The 17,137-nt window shown below is 31.0% G+C and overlaps 3 protein-coding genes across 3 annotated transcripts; 2 read left to right on the plus strand and 1 right to left on the minus strand.

Moving 5' to 3' along the window:
- Positions 1-440: 440 nt before the first annotated feature.
- Positions 441-2,146, plus strand: EAE97_004581 (uncharacterized protein; the record flags this gene model as incomplete). Its single annotated transcript, XM_038875093.1, has 4 exons — positions 441-548; positions 599-1,761; positions 1,813-1,922; positions 1,971-2,146. 4 exons carry the CDS (start codon positions 441-443, stop codon positions 2,144-2,146), a joined length of 1,557 nt encoding a protein of 518 aa, XP_038734537.1.
- A 1,240-nt stretch (positions 2,147-3,386) lies between these two features.
- On the minus strand, positions 3,387-3,851 carry EAE97_004582 (uncharacterized protein; the record flags this gene model as incomplete). The annotated part of the gene is made up of 1 exon (XM_038875094.1): positions 3,387-3,851. One exon carries the CDS (start codon positions 3,849-3,851, stop codon positions 3,387-3,389), a length of 465 nt encoding a protein of 154 aa, XP_038734538.1.
- Positions 3,852-4,389: 538 nt separating this feature from the next.
- EAE97_004583 (uncharacterized protein) lies at positions 4,390-6,660 on the plus strand (the record flags this gene model as incomplete). The annotated part of the gene is made up of 1 exon (XM_038875095.1): positions 4,390-6,660. One exon carries the CDS (start codon positions 4,390-4,392, stop codon positions 6,658-6,660), a length of 2,271 nt encoding a protein of 756 aa, XP_038734539.1.
- Positions 6,661-17,137: the final 10,477 nt, after the last annotated feature.

Here is a 17,137-nt window from a genome sequence, read left to right on the forward strand (position 1 = left end):
GTTTTGGAGGGTTCAATGATTGCATCAATTTACCTCAAGAGGTGGTATAAGAGATACGAGAAGTATTTCCAGAATGGTTAGTTTGACCTTCTCTCAAATTTTGGGTTCTCGCTTGCCAAATTTGGAAAATCGTAACATCTTCTCTCTTCTTCTTATTGTCAAAGTTGTCGCCAAACAACAATATAAATTGATTCCTCATCAATACAATCATTTCAGGACCTCAATACAACGCAATAAGAGAAATATCAGATTGCTGGGCATTCAAAGCTTTTCTTTTGCTTTCGATCGCTACCAATATTTGACAAAATTCTGTTACTGCGCCGTTTTGAATCACACTTTCAAAATATTCAATTTCTCAAACTTCAATCAATCACAACAACAAAGTCATCAAGATCATCCTTCAAATATTACTTCAAACCTCTCTCGAGAACTCTTTAAAGATGGGTCCTCCTATACTACCAGCTATTAAAGCTCGTGCGACTCGTCTTGCGAAGAAAATCGGCATCTCATCCTCTCAAAATAAAATCCAGAAGCCGCAAGTGACCAATGTAAGTCGCCCTCCACTCCTTCAATAATTCAATCACTCATGACTGTTTAGGTAAAAGAGAAGACCCAGGCAAAGACCAGGGTCAAGGCGGTCGCAAAGGCAGTTGTAAAGGCAGTCAATAATTTGGCTGCACCACCAGTTAATGTACGGAGAAGTGCGAGAGAAAAATGTCCAGCACAACCATATGATTGCTCAGTCATTGATTCTGGCAACTTAATGGTTACCAAACCAAAGCCAATAATGAATGGAAAGAACCCAGATTGGGCCAATCCTAAGAGCGAGCATTGGAATGTTGATAAATTTCTCAAAAACGACTCCATGGTCCCAAAAACAAATCTGGATGCAAGACCACCCAAAGATTTCCAATTCATCTCCAACAACTCCATTCGAAATTCTGAAACATATCGACCAGATAAATCTAACTACGTCTACAAACCAAAAGAGAAAGCGGCTCCAGTTCATCCTAAGCTTCAAGCTCACATCAAAAAGGGTACCGACACCAAACCTTTGCGGCAGTGGTATGCAGATTACGAGCCTGGTCAAATCAATCCTATCGCTGGTCGATTATTTGATGAAAATCAATTACCTCCCCCACAACTAAAACGAAAGAGACTTTTTCCTCTATCATACAGCGAAGAGCGTATAGAAGAGATCATGAAGCCTCCCCCAAAGAAATCTAGGCTCATTCTTAATAATGGATTAGATAAATCTGCTCTGAAGAAGACTGCTGGAAAGGCTGTCTCAAAGACCGCTCAAAAGGCTTCTCCAGAAAACAATGGCACAGCTGCTAGCGCAGAAATTGAGAAGAAAGTGAAATTTGAAAAAGAAACGAAAAGTGCCTCTGAAGTCAGAGGAGAACGTCTTATCAAAACCACCAAGATGTTACCACGCATTTTGAACTCAAATATTGTCATGGAAAGACGTGATTTTAACTATATACAGGAGGAAAACTTTCATAATCGACCATCCATCAACCTCGTCATCCCCGATCATATCAAAGCAATTCTTGTTGATGACTGGGAGAATGTCACTAAGAATCAACAACTTGTACCATTACCCCACCATAAATCTGTCGATCAAATCTTGAATGATTGGCTCGAATTTGAGAAACCAAAAAGACCTGTTGGCAGTGCCCAGGCGGACATCCTGGAAGAGATTGTCGCTGGTTTGAAGGAGTATTTCGAGAGATGCCTTCCTCGCATTCTTCTGTACAGGTATGTTCATTCTGAGGATACCTCTACTTGTCTCTAACCGATTACACATAGATTTGAACGTCAACAGCACATGGACTTCCGTGAATTATGGGATGATGACTCATATCCACATAGCTCTGCATGTGATACCTATGGTGCTGAGCACTTATGCCGTCTTTTGGGTAAGACTGACATTCATTCCTTAAAAATACATCACTGATGATATATAGTCACTCTGCCTGAACTCATTGCTCAAACCAATATGGATTTACAATCTGTTAATCGTCTTCGAGAGGAACTTAGCAAGTTGACCAACTGGATCGGCAAGAATGCTAAAGATTACTTTGTCACTGAATACGAGACACCTGGCGCAGAATATGTTGACAAGGCTCGAAACCCCAATTAGAGAGTAATGTTTAGCATGGGAGATGGAAAGGTGCAAACATGCAAAAGTGAATGGATAGGTGGATATGGAGATGTATAATAGCATGGAATGGAGAATGGCGCTTGCTGTTTTTCTGGCTTTTGTTTTCAGGGGAAGAAATAAATCTTGTGTTACAGTGAATCAAGGGAAGATTCAATCGAAAGTTGCATCTGGGGAAGGAAAGGAAATTGTTTAGCAGGTTTCTGCTTTCACTGCTATTTGTTTCTGCAATAGCAATGGGAAGGGAAGTTTTTGACGAACCGGCATCTGGCGCGGCAGGACAGTTAGATAGATTAAGAGAGCAGCATGTGAAGGAATCTGATTTAAATGGATTGATGGATGGATCATGGTAGATTCTAATGGGCGGTATTGTTGGCATGGCAGATATTCGATTATGTTGGGTTCAACCCTTGGCTTTGGTCTTGAGCTGGTAGTTTAGCATTGCGATGACGGATTACAGATTACATGACTTCTCATCTCAGCCTTTTTTAGTTGTGTTTGAACTTGCCCTGCAGATGTATGGACATCAATCAGTGCATGCAAATCCTCTCAGTGATATGCATGTCGAATTTACTCAAGATGAAGACAAAGCGGTCCACAATTCCAGGGTACATGTGAGAATTTCATCTGAAATTTGTAGGATACTGATATTGGAATTGAAGTTCTCAGATTTTAGGTGCGATTTCACATCCTCACCACCCTTATATGCTTTTTGTTTGGCAAATAGCTAAATATGCTTTTATAGTACATGCGTATGTCTTGTGTACAGAAAGACCCAGAACTCCAGCTATGTGAGAGCGGCTTGAGCGAAGTGTGTGAGGGTGATACTGGGCAGGTAATGTGAGGTCAGTTACAGGGAGGGAAAAGGTGGAGGGTAGAGGGTGGAGGACGATTGATGTAGCTGTCTATCGTAGAAGGGAGAGAGTGGACGGGGCTGAGTTTGACTGCTTGTCATCGCGAGTAATGCGTATCTATTCTGCATTGAAAGTCTCCCTGGTTGCTCGTACGCATTGGAAATTATTCCAAACTTAATCGCACATATAATGCAGACCACCTATGTCCCATCCCCAAATCGAATGTACAGATTTATACATGGTATCGCCCTATTGATTCCCAGTGTCTCCACCCAGCCCTCCATTCTAATCTACCTTTGTATTCTCTTTCATGCTATCTCTACTCCTAGTCCCATGCACTCCATCCCTCCTCCCTCTGCCCTAACCCCTCAAACCGCACTCGTTTCCAACTCCTTCTCAACAACAAACCCACTCTCCGGCCTCCTGCTCTCCCTCTCTTGCCTCTTACTCCTCCTCTCCTTTGTCTCCTCTACCTCAACCAATTCTTTGACCTTCATAATCTGTCCTGCAATATCGGAAGAAACAGGATGATACACACTACTCGTTCTTTTATGCAATCCCAAGAACTTCAATACACGCGAGGATTTCTTCGGGAGTCCAATAGCAGATCGGGTGAGAGTAATGCGGAAATAGGATGTTGGTTTGGGAGGAGGAGATTTCTGCCAGGGCTTTTGGTGGAAGACTTTGGTTGGGGATGAAGAGGAGGGAGTGGTAGATGGAGAGGTTTGGGAGATGGCTTTGGGTGCATTTTTGCTGATTTGGTGGAGAGTAGAGGGGAGAGGTTTGGATGAACGGATGGCGCGGGCGAGAGGGGCCGCGGTAGTGGTGGACATTGTGGGTGGTGGGTATGTAGTTGTGGTTGTTTTGGGTGTCTGTGAAAGAGGTTAGAGGGGTTGTTCTGAAATGAGGGAAAGGAAGTGAAAGCGAGGAGTAGAAATTGTAAATCGTAGTGCGCATAAAAGCATCAAGAACTAAATTAGATAACACACCTTGTAAATATCAGCACAGAATTCAATGGCTTGTCCCGCACTATAAATGTCGCCGTTGCCAGTACATCGAAAGTTCAATTGAGAGAAATAAATCGTAAATATCAAACCAGGATTCTCGGGAGTCGGGAATTCTTTCCACCGTTACATGCCACGCTAGTCCTCGTTTTGGGATTATGCACGTAATGCCTCATACACCATTGAACTATCTTTTGATTTCACATATTTTTGATTCGATCTCTATGAATCATTTCCTGGGAATTTAAAATTGCTAATAAAGCTCTGCGAGAGCTATACTTTTCTACCTGGCCTCGAATAAGATCTGCGCGCATAACCCCTACTCCCCTCTTTCTCGAGCTCCTGTAGCTCCCAAACCACCGCAAAAATGACCATGGATGTCTCCTCCATCAAGCTCTCCGATCTCCTCCACCATCCCGACGACCTCGACAAAATTCCTGCCCTAAAGCTCGAATACACGCGCAAGAAATCCGCTGTCGATTCGCAACTGCGTTCTGGTCTGAAAGAACAACTCGAAGTTACTCAGGCGGGTATGCATGGGATTACCGATGGCCAACGAACGGTTCAGTTGATCAAAGATGAGATGATGAAGATTGATAAGCTATGCGCCGAGGCGCAGAATATGATTAAGGATTTTCCAAACATTAATCTGGTGAGCCAGACGCATAGGAATTTCATGGCGGTAGAAACAATGCGTAGGAATTTGGTGGATTTCAATGAGAGGTTAACGAAGGTGGAGGGGCTTTTGAGAGAGGATGATGCGGATGAAGATAATATGGGGAATTTGCTCGCGATTCATTATGAATTGACGCAGTTGAGGAATATTAGGGATGATGCTATGGAGCAGATATTGAGGGCTGATGATGCGGGATTGCAGGGCACGTTGGAGGATTACTTTGCGAGGCTGGATGATACGATTGATTGGTTTGACGAACATATTGGGAAGGTGGCTATGAATCTGATAGAAGTGGTTGTGCAGGGAAATAGCAGCTTAGTGGTGAGATTGGCGGTGGTTATTGAGGCTGAGGAGAAGAGTGACAAGAGGGTTATGGCACTGCAGGAGGCGTTGAAGGATCATAAGGAGATGGCGGCGAGATTTAAGAGTATCACGGATGGGGCGAAGAGTACGAGAGGGTATAAAGAGAAGTTTTTGATGGCTATTAAGCTTAAGGCCGAAGCGGACATTGAAGGAACCAAACAGACATTTCTGGAGGACCCCTCGAAATTGGAGAAGGGTTTGAGATGGTTCTTCAACGATTTGAATGCGGTCAAACAGGGAATGGTACCATTGATGCCCAAGAAATGGAAAATCCTCAAGACATACGGGAATATTTACCATCAGTTGATGCATGATTTTCTCATTGATATGATCGACGATAAAGAGACGACCCAGGCGAATAATTTGGCGATATTGAACTGGCCGGAAAAGTACTATACGAAAATGAATAAGCTGGGGTTTAAGAAGGACGAATTGAAGCCGCATGTTATAGACGGAAGAGAACAGGAAATGATCAGGAATTTCGAACAGATCATTATCAAGTACTTGGATGAATGGCTTGATCGGATTTTCGCAACAGAAAAGAAAGATTTCGATGGGAGGAACGTGGATGGTTCGAATTTGGATCAGGATGAATATGGATACTTTCGAACGAAGAACTTGGTCGATATGTGGCGTATGTTACGTGAACAAATCGATGCTGCGGGTGCTAGTCAAAGAATGGATATCGTTGAAGGGGTGGTTGATATCATGATCGTGCGTTTGAAGACTCGTCAACAAACATGGCAAGAGATGCTCGATATTGAAGCCGCGAAATACTTCAATGCAACTACTGAACTGGAGGGTTTCCAAGCTTTACAGGATTGGCTTGTTGCTACTGCTAACGATCAAATCGCTTGTATTGATGATAATGAAGATGAGGGACGATTCGGATACCTTACAAGCTTTAGACAAAAATTCGAACCGCTCGTTTCGACTACATACCTCGAACGAGTAGACGTCGAGATTACTAGTCTAAACGATGGATATGTTGATCTAAGTACCCATTGCATATCTAAATTCGCAACCTTGATCTTCGCCGTCGATTTCAAAACCGTCATGCCGGATTTCTTCACACCAAAATGGTATACAAATACAGCTATGAAGCAAATGATTGTCACATTTGAAGAATATATCAATGATTATAAGAATGTCCTTCATCAGTCCCTACTAGATATCTTTATCGAAGAACTCGCCATCGAACTCCTCATTCAATACCTCGGCTGCGTCCGCAATAAAGGTGCAAAGTTCAAGAGGGCGGATCCATTCAAAGACAAAATCTTCAATGATGTCTCAACAGCCTTTGAATTCTTCAACAGTAATACATATCTCACGGAAGACGTAAGGAATATCATCGTAGGTAAATGGGCGGTAACGCAAAGTTTCCTCGAGATTCTAGAGTGTGAGAAGGGAGCGGTGCAGGATGTGGTGGAGGGGTTCAAGAGAGAATATTGGGATTTGCAGCTTGGCTGGGTGGAGGCGGTGTTGAGAGCGAGAGACGATTTTGATAGGAGTATGCTTAAGGGTGTGAAGGAGAGGTGGGGGAATGTTATGGGAGACTTGGAGAGAGGGGGGGAGACGATCATGGCAAGAGTTAAGTAGGTTTAGTTGTGGTTGTGGTTATGTTTATGGGTGTGGAGTGTGTTTATCAGAATGGGAAACCTGTACGACTGTGCACTGTGGTGGGAAGCTTGCATACATGGAAACGGGAATCATGGGTTCGGGTTTGTGTTTGAGCGTGGCGTTGGGCGTTGCTATCTTTCTCACGGGATTTAAAATCCTATGTCTATATATATCGTCCTCGGTGAGGAAATTAATGAAAAGCTTATGCATAGATAGACAAACAGACAGACACAAAAAGCGTCGAAGAATGAGTGGCAGGTTATGTTTGACTGGGTGCTCATGGTGATCTAACTCCTTAGGTAGCTAATTGAACTCTCGCTAATCAACTGTCTACGAACGAGAAAGAATTTAAGTTTAATAATCCCGCTATTTATTTTTCATCGTATGTACCTAAACCACTCCGAGCAAATGTTTACTGCTGGTGAAGCATACACGCGAAACAAAACCCCAAGTAGAGAATGACGATCAAACTCATGAGTGAAAATCACAGGAATCAAGCGAATATATTGGGAAAGCATGGTATGAAGGTAAGATACCTAGAGAGAACAAATCTCCAGTCTGTGGATTCGTATAATTGAGATTCAGGGCTTCTAAAATAGTAGCATTGCCGAAGGCGTGATGATTGATGGTAGCGCTATCCTAGAAACATGATAGTCTTGTGTCTTGAGTTCCAGGTGCGTCGTGCGGTATTCCACTGCCAAATCCTCGATTTGTTCATCGAATCTCTTTTTACTCCTTCAAGTCGCGCTCCAAGCGTGCCATGCGTATTGTGCTCCATTGATCCAGTCTTGTTTATAGTCGTGTCAAGGTTACCGTGCCCCTGTAATATAACACTATATCCGGCTGTAGACTTATCGCTGCATCCGCCCTGCGGAACAATAACTACGTTTCTTCACATGTGTTTGCATGTGAAGCATGGATCTACTTGGTAGAAGACGGGGACAATGATATCGTGGAATGCTTCGCAGATGCTGTTCTATTGGCAATTGCTCCTGGAATGAATGAATGCCAGCTTCTGTGGATATGTTCTGAGAGCCTCGAGAAGCCGTGGGAAGAGAGTTAGTCGTGTTTTGACAGGATAAAGCGTAGGAGCAGTAGAAGAATGCGGCGCTTTTGTGAGGTATGTTGATGGTTATGATGTTGAAAACAGGGTTAAATATTTGTAGGCTTTGAGTTTGAAGCTAGGCTGGAAGGTATGTCAATTCTGCTTGTTGAAATAATGTTGTCGGGGGAAAAGAGAGGCGTGAGGTGTTCGAGTTAAGGGGTCAGTTCGGAAGCTCTGTGTCCACCTCGTATCACTTCTCATTGTGATGTTCCCCTTAACGTCTAGCCAGGTTTTGAAGAAGTCGTTTCTGCATCCGAAATAGTCAGACATACGACTTTAAAGGAGGTATTCTAGGAAGTAATTACTTGTTGAACCAGTAGTAGTCGGATTGGACAAATCAAGCCAAGATCTATGTGAGATCTTCCATTTTGCTATGTCTCCAGAATTCATCCAGAAATTCGTATGACAGAATCTTTCGCACACCATCCGCAGTCTAATATAGATAGAATTCGTTGTTTTAGAGACAAATCTCAGCTAGAAGAGATCTTCGCGTTAGGATAGTGTCTTGAGAGTAGTCAAGATTTTGTGGGGGTCTGTTGCAGTCGTGTATGATTTCTCCCAAGAGGCTTACTAGAGCTTTTGGAGCAGACAGGTTTCATGAAGATGGTATCGCGAGGTTCCCAGTGAGTTCTGCTGTTTAGGCCTAGTTGAAGTTGACAGCTGGAGGATGTCGAGGAATTGATAACGGCGGCATCAGGATCCTAACGACGAGTAACGAGTATGTGAACTGGCAGACTTGATACAAAAGGGATCCTGTCATTATGACAACGATGGCCGATGGAATGAGTAAAATTTTTCAAGGAAATAGTCACAAGAACAAAGAAGATAGTAAAGACATGAATGTCCCGAGTATTTCGGGCGGAGATTGATAAATTCATCACGGACATGTAACTTCGAAACATTCAATCGAACCCCTGGCTGGTCGATCTATAATTACAAACAATGAATTCTTGATAAAACTTCAAACTTTCAAAGCTTCCCTATGATAAACAAGATAGCAATGACGACAAATAGCGCAAATAAAATGACAGAAATCGATGTGTCAGGTTTGGACACCGTGAAACGCCAACGAAAATTCCTTCCCAGACCCGTCAATTCTGATTCACATGATATGGAATACATTGGATGGTATGAAGAATGATCTTTCGATAGAAGTTTGTCCCGTTTCCTGGAATGATATCTCGAGAGCGGTACGCCCAAGCATATGGACGTGTTCAAAAGATGTGGAGATGCAAACTTTTCAATTCCGTGATGTGCTACAAGAGCGCCTATCACCCTATCACAACATGGTGGCTAATGATACTGATGGCTGCTGTGTGTTATTCTTGAATTGGTGGAACACATGAAATTACATTTTCGGTTGAGAGATAATCCGGAAAAGCCACATCATGTGACACTGTAGTATCATGTGAACCAGGCTCTCCTTTTCGGAATTATCTAAGCGATTATCTCAATATTCAGAATCTCTTCGTCGATAAAACGTTTTTAATTAGAATTCTAAATAATATCTTGATCCTTTTCATAATGATATTGTGGCTTATTAATAATCGAATTTTTTTCAGTCAATCAGGGATCGGGGGGAACATTTATCTCTTTGAAAGTTTGAGAATATTTAGTTGTATTTTTAATAAGGAACTGGAAACCTTTAATAAAAGAACTTTAAAAGTATATTTGTATCCTTTAAATTCAATTTATTTAAAAAGTAAATATATGATTTGAAAACCTTGATTTTCTAGTATTTTATAAAACTGTATAGTAATAATATATTAATTAACTAAATTTAAATATTATTAATAATATTTGGATTATTATTATTAAAATATAATAGAAAAAGTTATAATAAATTTCGAAATAGATATCTTCTATTAATTCTTATTAACTCTTATCAATTCCTATCTCTTTCTACTTTTTTCTAATAATTTCTATTAATTTCTTTTAATTCTTTTTAATTTCTATTAACTTCTATTATCTTTTATTAATTTGTAAGTGTTTATACCTTTTTTTACAATAATTAAGATAATTAATATTTTGATAATTGATACTCTAATAAGCCTATTTAGTATATTACTACCATCCAGCCCACCATCATTATGGCTATCTAGTCCATCACCTAGGTTTTCAACTATTGTTTCTGAGCCTGAAACTTCTAATACTTCTATTAATAGAATATCTCAATTCAAATTTCAATATATTTTAAATATAATAAACTAGAAGGAAATATTATTTAATAAGTTTATAATAAGTTGAGCTTTTAATAATATATATAATAAAATTAATGGTATTTTTGAAATATAATAATTAAAGCTTAAAAAGGCTTTAAATTATATATTTATTGAAAGTACAATATATAAGAATATCTTCATAAAATATCTTAAAAATATATTAAAATAAGAATTCATTGTTTTTCTTATTAAATCAAAACTTCAAACTTTTGATATAAATATTCTTTTAAATAAATTTTGTAATATTAATCTTTTTAATATTAATTAATTAATAGAAAAAAAAGCTTTAATTTAGTCTTTTATTCTTACAACTTTTATTATTAACGAATATTTTTATTATTCTAATTATCTAAGTGAACCAAATACGGAAAACTAAGGTCAATAAATCTATATAATTATTAGTATAGTAGCATATATTTGATTCAAATATTAATTAAATTATTTATATAATATACTTAATTTCTATTTAATGAATTGTGGAGTCAAATATTGTTATATTTAAGTATTTTTTGGTCTTGGAATTTGTAATAGTTATAATTATTATAATAATCAAATGAAATATATAGTTTTTGTAGTTAAAAAGGAAATCAAAGTATAAAGAAATTACTTATAAATAATGATTATTTATGATAATTTTAACTTTAAGGAGATTAAAAGAAATAAAAGTTTTAGTTATATCAAAGATATAAAGAATTTGATTATAACTATATTTGTTCTTTGTTCAAAGCTTTCATCTTTAGGGTTCAAATAAGCTATACACAATCCCATAATTCCTATAAACTTTTGAAATATTCTTAATTCTATTGATCTTATAATAGATTTATTTTTTTATTAAATAAGTATTTATTTTATATATAATACATTTAAATATATATTAGAAAATACTATTTAATTAATATTTCAGAAAACTAATCTATACCTTAAAATATTTTATATAAAATATATTCCTATTAATAAAATAAAGTATTAATAGCTTAGTAATATTTATACAAATGAGGGAACTATAGATAGGATTTACGAAGTTTATAATAATATCTTCAAAATATAATTAGCTCCTTTAGAACTTAGTGAATCCATATTATTTGATTATACTATCAATTTCAAGTTAGTATATGGTAATTAATTTATAATAGTCTATATATAAGCTATTAAAGTCTAGTAATCCAAGTTTATTAATCTTTATAAATATAGAGAATAAATGTTTGAATTAATTTTATGATTTTATATATTTATAATAATTCAGGATACTATAATTTATATTTATTTTAAGCTTTTTTTTAGTGAAATTAGTTTTTATTATATATAAGCTAATTTTCTAAATTTAAAATAAAAGAAATAGAAAAGAGATTTACTCAAATATTATTAAATATATTCTTTATTATCTTAAATATTTAGTATAAAAGTTATATTATTATTTTATTATATATTATAGGAATGCTTTGGAATAATTAATAATATATATCAAATAAAAGAGATAATTGAATTTATTAAAGAAATTATTTAATATATAATATCAATTAAATTCTTTAAGGTAATAAAAATGATTTAGTAAAAAGCTTTTATTTAAAAAGATTAGAATAAAGGTAAAGAAATTAATTCAAATTTTATTATTATATATTATTTATTTTAGGAAATAGAGATATATGATAATCAATAAAACTATCAAATATGGTAATATTAGTATTATACATTAAATGGTAGATCTGTTTATACTTCTATTCTAAGGAATTAGTTAAATTAAATATAAAAGAAAAATACTTTATTATAAATAATTATTTATACTAAAGGTATATTCTCCCGAATTATAGTATGGAATATTTACTTCATTTTTTATTAATTGATTAAAAAAGTTATGGATATATAAAGCTATTGATTTTATATAGAAGTATATAAATCTTAATTATCAAATTGATATACAATATTATAGAAATTTAATTTATAATATAAATAAGATATTTGATTATATTTATTTAATAAACATCTTTTAATATATTCTTAAAAAAAAGATTGAGGATATATTCGGAAAAACTATATTTAAAGTATATACAATCTATAGTATTATAAAGAATATTCTTTCTTTAATTATAAGGTTAGCTCAAAATAATAGAATCGATTTCAAGCTTGTAGATTTCGAAAAAAGGATTTATTTATTTAAAGATATTTGGGAAAATAAAGAAAATATACTGAAAACAAAAATAAGATTATTCAATAAACAATATATAATTAAGAAAAAAAGACTTCAGAATATTCCTATTAAGAATATAAAAAAGTTAGCTTAAACTTTACATATATCATTAGAACTTTTAGATATTATAATAAACTCTATTTAAATACTTGAATATATAATTGATAATAATATATATAGAATTTTAAAATAATTTAATATAAATTTATTATTATTGATTTGATTTGATACTTAATCAATTCAATTTTTGATAATTTATTAACTCCTATTATCTTCTATCTCCTCCTATTAATTTATATTAACTCTTATTAATTCCTATCAACTCCTATCAATTCCTATTAGCTCCTATCAAATCTTTTAAAAAATAAATATTAAATTATAAAATATATAATATAAAAATATATTATTTAATTAATCCTATTCTATAGTTATATTTTCATTGAAATATTTTTTTATATCAAATAATTAATGAAAATTATTATAATGATTTATATAATCATAATAGATGTAAGTTAAATGTAAATAAAGATTATTATAACTAAGTATCAATATTTTTATTTTGATATTCAAAAAAGGAAAAAACTACTAATATTATTCCACAAAACCAATTAGTTTTATAAACTATGCTCAACTGCAGCAACCGATTTTGTATATATAAAAAAGATAGCCGCATTTTTTTTGTACTATATACAAGTGGATAGGCTATATCCCCCTCTATAAGCAACCTAGTGATAACGAGCATAGGTTGAATTAGAGCAAATTATTTATTATAGATTTTGATTAAAATAAATCTAGCATTTAAATTCATAATCATAATAGAAAACATATCTTTCCTTTTTTAGCAATTACTTTTCAATTTCCAATTTTATAATCTAAGTAATATAATTAAAATCTTTTTATTTATTCAAAATAGCTTTATTTTAATTATTATTATTTATATACCATTATTTATATTATTATATTAATGAATATAGTTCTTTGAATTTAATATTACTTTAAGATCATAGATAATATACTATATAGCTTTTCTATATTTTCTTAAAAGCCTTTTTAGAAATATACTTCATTTCGGCTCCTTCTGATAGGTATACGGTAATAATATTATTACTAATATTAGTAGTATCTAATATGTATTAAGTAGTAATATTACTTACAACATTAATATTATAAATATATAAATCATTATTTTCTTCGTTTTCAATATTAGATTTTTTATTATCTTCACTTTTATATTCAAATCTATTATTAAAATATTCAGAGGATATATTTAATAATATAGGAGTGATTATATAGAAAGTAATTAGTATATGGAATAATAAATTATTAATAGAAAATAATGTAATAGAGTTTTATTGACTTAAAATAATTAATAAAGTTTTATTAGAGCTAAATGATTATATAAAAGATGGATTTCTAGTTATAATTATAATATTATTGATTATTCAAGGAATATATAAATTACAATATTTCTATATCAGTATTCAACAAATAAATAAATATAGGAAAAGAAGGAGAGATGATATACAAATATAGAGAATGAATAAATTTATTATATATTTAGTCTTTTACCAGTTGAGCAGTAATAGCTATAATAACCTCTTTATTATATTCAACATTTTGTATATAAATTAGGTTTCAAATATACAATATTCTATATAATATATAAAATAAATTAGTATTTATTTAATAAGAGTTAATAGCTTTATATAGGTTAAGATAGGATAATAGTGTAAGATTGATTTATTTTGATTGCTTTTTCCATTTGTTTATTGTCAAAAAAATACTAAATTATTATTCGCTTATGATTTAACAGGAGTTGATAGGAGTTAACAAAAGTTCAATAAATTATATCAAAAATGGTTATAATTTAATTTGTATTTCTAATATTACTTTATTATTATTATTATTATTATTATAGTATTATATTTCTAATATTATTTTATTATTTAGCTATATTTCTAGTATTATTTTATTAGATTAAGATTCCTTTATTTAATAAATTGGAAATCTATATCTTTACTAAAATTGAGTTAAGAAATCATTTATATTTTGATTAACACTTCCAGAAGAATTAAATAAACTAAATAAAAGAAAAGTGGGAAGAATAGATCCAAATTTATTAAACAAAAAAGATATGAAAATCAAAGAGTCAAATTTGTTAATAGATAAGAATAGATTTGATATAGTAATTCAATCTTTGAATATAAATAGTAATAATATTAATACTTATTTTTATTTTAATATACTTTTTATAAACATTATATTTCATATGAATATTATATTTTAAATAGATATTAAAGATATTATTACTTTAGATTGAATAATTGATATCTTAAGTTAATTATTTTCAATATAAGGAGTATTAATACTTATATTTAATATTAAAGAATTATCTAATTGAATTATTTGAACTTGAGATTAAATATTAGATTCATTTCTTTTCCTAAATTAGCTTTATTAGAGCATCTAGTATACAAGAGTGTTATCCAAAGTTATATGGATTATATTCAATTATTCTCACATTGAAGTTAGTATTACTACTCCTAATATTTTCTTTAAAGTATTTTTTTATTATTTGATTTTTTCTCTTGTTTTCTTTATTTCAATTAATATTTACCTATATATTATATATAAATATTCAATTTCAAAATAGAAATCTTGAAATAGAAATATTAATTTATTTTTATATTTATTAAAATATTATTATATTTTAAAATTAAAGACTTTTTTATATAATTAATCTAAAATCAATTTATTCTATTAATTAAATAATTCAATATATAATTATTAATAATATAAATTCATTATTTTCTAATATATAGTTTTCTTTATAAAATAATTATTTGATAATACAAATTATTATTAATTAATTACTACTTTTGATATTTTAATTTTATACTATTTTTCTAATATTTTTAATATAAATATACTCAAAATATTCTTTTAGGATTTGAATATTGATATAACCTTATTCAATAACTTAAATAGAATAGATAGAAGATTTGGATTATATTTATTATAATATTTTTTTGATAAAACAATTTCTTTTTTCTCTTTTATTAATAAAAGATTTTCTTTAAAATAATTGAGGAATATTTTTCTATAATATAAACTGTTATAAATAATTAATCAAATAGGAAGAATATTAGCTCTTTAAATTATCTCAATTTTTGTTTAAATATACTTACCCTTTAAAATGGAATTTATTATATTATTATTAATAATATCATTTTTAATATTAATTTTTATATTAATTTCTTTTTCATTTATTAAATCTTTATTTTCTATTTGATTTTTCAAAATTTGCAAAGCTTGAAACTATTTCGCTTTTTGATAAGATAATAAAAAATGTCTTTTTGTTATTTTCTATATTGAAATAGGAGTTTTATTTATATTAATATTAGATTCTTTTAGTATTATAGGATAGAATCCATTGGAATCAAAATAATAATATAGAATGAATATATATACTATATTGATATATTTTAATTCTCTTTTCTTTTAATCTATTTTTTATTATATTTTTATAATTAATTATTTTCTTATATTCTAAAAAACAATCAGATCTATATTATAGATATTAATACTTATAATAAGAATAATAATAATAATAGTGATATAGATAATTAATATTATCTTTATAAATTTGTTATATCTTATTGTTTAATCCTTTATATTAATCTTCGAATAAAATGAAATAATAATATTTATAATATTAAAACTTTTATTTTTTATTTCAATAAAATATAATATAATTTTGCCTTTCGTTTTTTTTAAAAAAATGTTTTGAAAATAGTTTTTTATTATATTAATTTTATTCCTAAAGTTTATGAATATTATAATCTTAGAAATTTTCTTTAGAATTGGATTTCTATTTTTATTTATAATATTATTTAAAAAATAATATAGAAACTTTAAAGATTTAGTTTATTTATAAAAAATAGAGATTATTATTAATAAAATATTTGAATGATTAATAGATATATAAATAATATATATTTGATATAATTGAGAGTCTAATCTTTGAAATCCTTTATTATCTAAGACTACCTTTTAGCTTTTTGTATTCAAAATAGTAGTATATTCAAACCATATAATTTCTTGAGATAAAAGATATTATAATTATTTTAATATAATGAACTTGGATCGAAAATCCTTTTATTACAAGATAAAATGGTATTTATCTATAACTATAAGTTTAATATTAAACTGCAATTTAGGAGATACAAATGTATCCCTAAATTTAAATAAAACTACTTATTTAGAATTTAAAAGAATATATATATATTTTAATTAACAAATTTGATTGATTATTTCAGCTTTCTTTTTTAATAACTCAAAATTCAGAAAATAAAATAATATTCCAAAAAGTTTTTTAATATTCTCAAATTACTCCTTTTTAAGCTTTATTAATAGAACTATTTAAAGAATAATCTTTTCTATCAAAATAGAGTATAAATAAAATATCAAACTCTTTCTAAATCTAATCTTAATAATACAAAAAGTATTACTTTTCCTATAAATTAAATAATACAAAATCCGAATTTGTATAAACTTAGGTTTTCGAATAACAATAGGATCTAGAAATCAAAGGATTCTTTTAAGATATAATTCAATAAACTTTTCTTATTTTTCAATATATTTCTTTATTCCTCCTTCTTTAATTATTATAGACATATTCTTCAACTCAACCTCATAAATTCGTTTTATATATTTATCTAATTCAATTATCAATACCGTTAGCATACTGGATACAATTAATACAATCTCATAATCATTCTTCAGCTTTTTAGCTTTAGCTTATTTAGAATGTCCATTACCTTTCCTCCGTTTTGGAGATATAGTGACAGGAATTCCCAAGATATAGCAAAAGGTTTTAGAAGATAATAGAAATCTATAGAAGATAACAGAAGTTTGTAGGAAACCTTATGAATTGATAAATGT

Source organism: Botrytis byssoidea, assembly GCF_014898295.1.
Source record: "Botrytis byssoidea strain MUCL 94 chromosome Unknown BBYS_007, whole genome shotgun sequence".
In the NCBI taxonomy this organism is placed as follows: domain Eukaryota; kingdom Fungi; phylum Ascomycota; class Leotiomycetes; order Helotiales; family Sclerotiniaceae; genus Botrytis; species Botrytis byssoidea.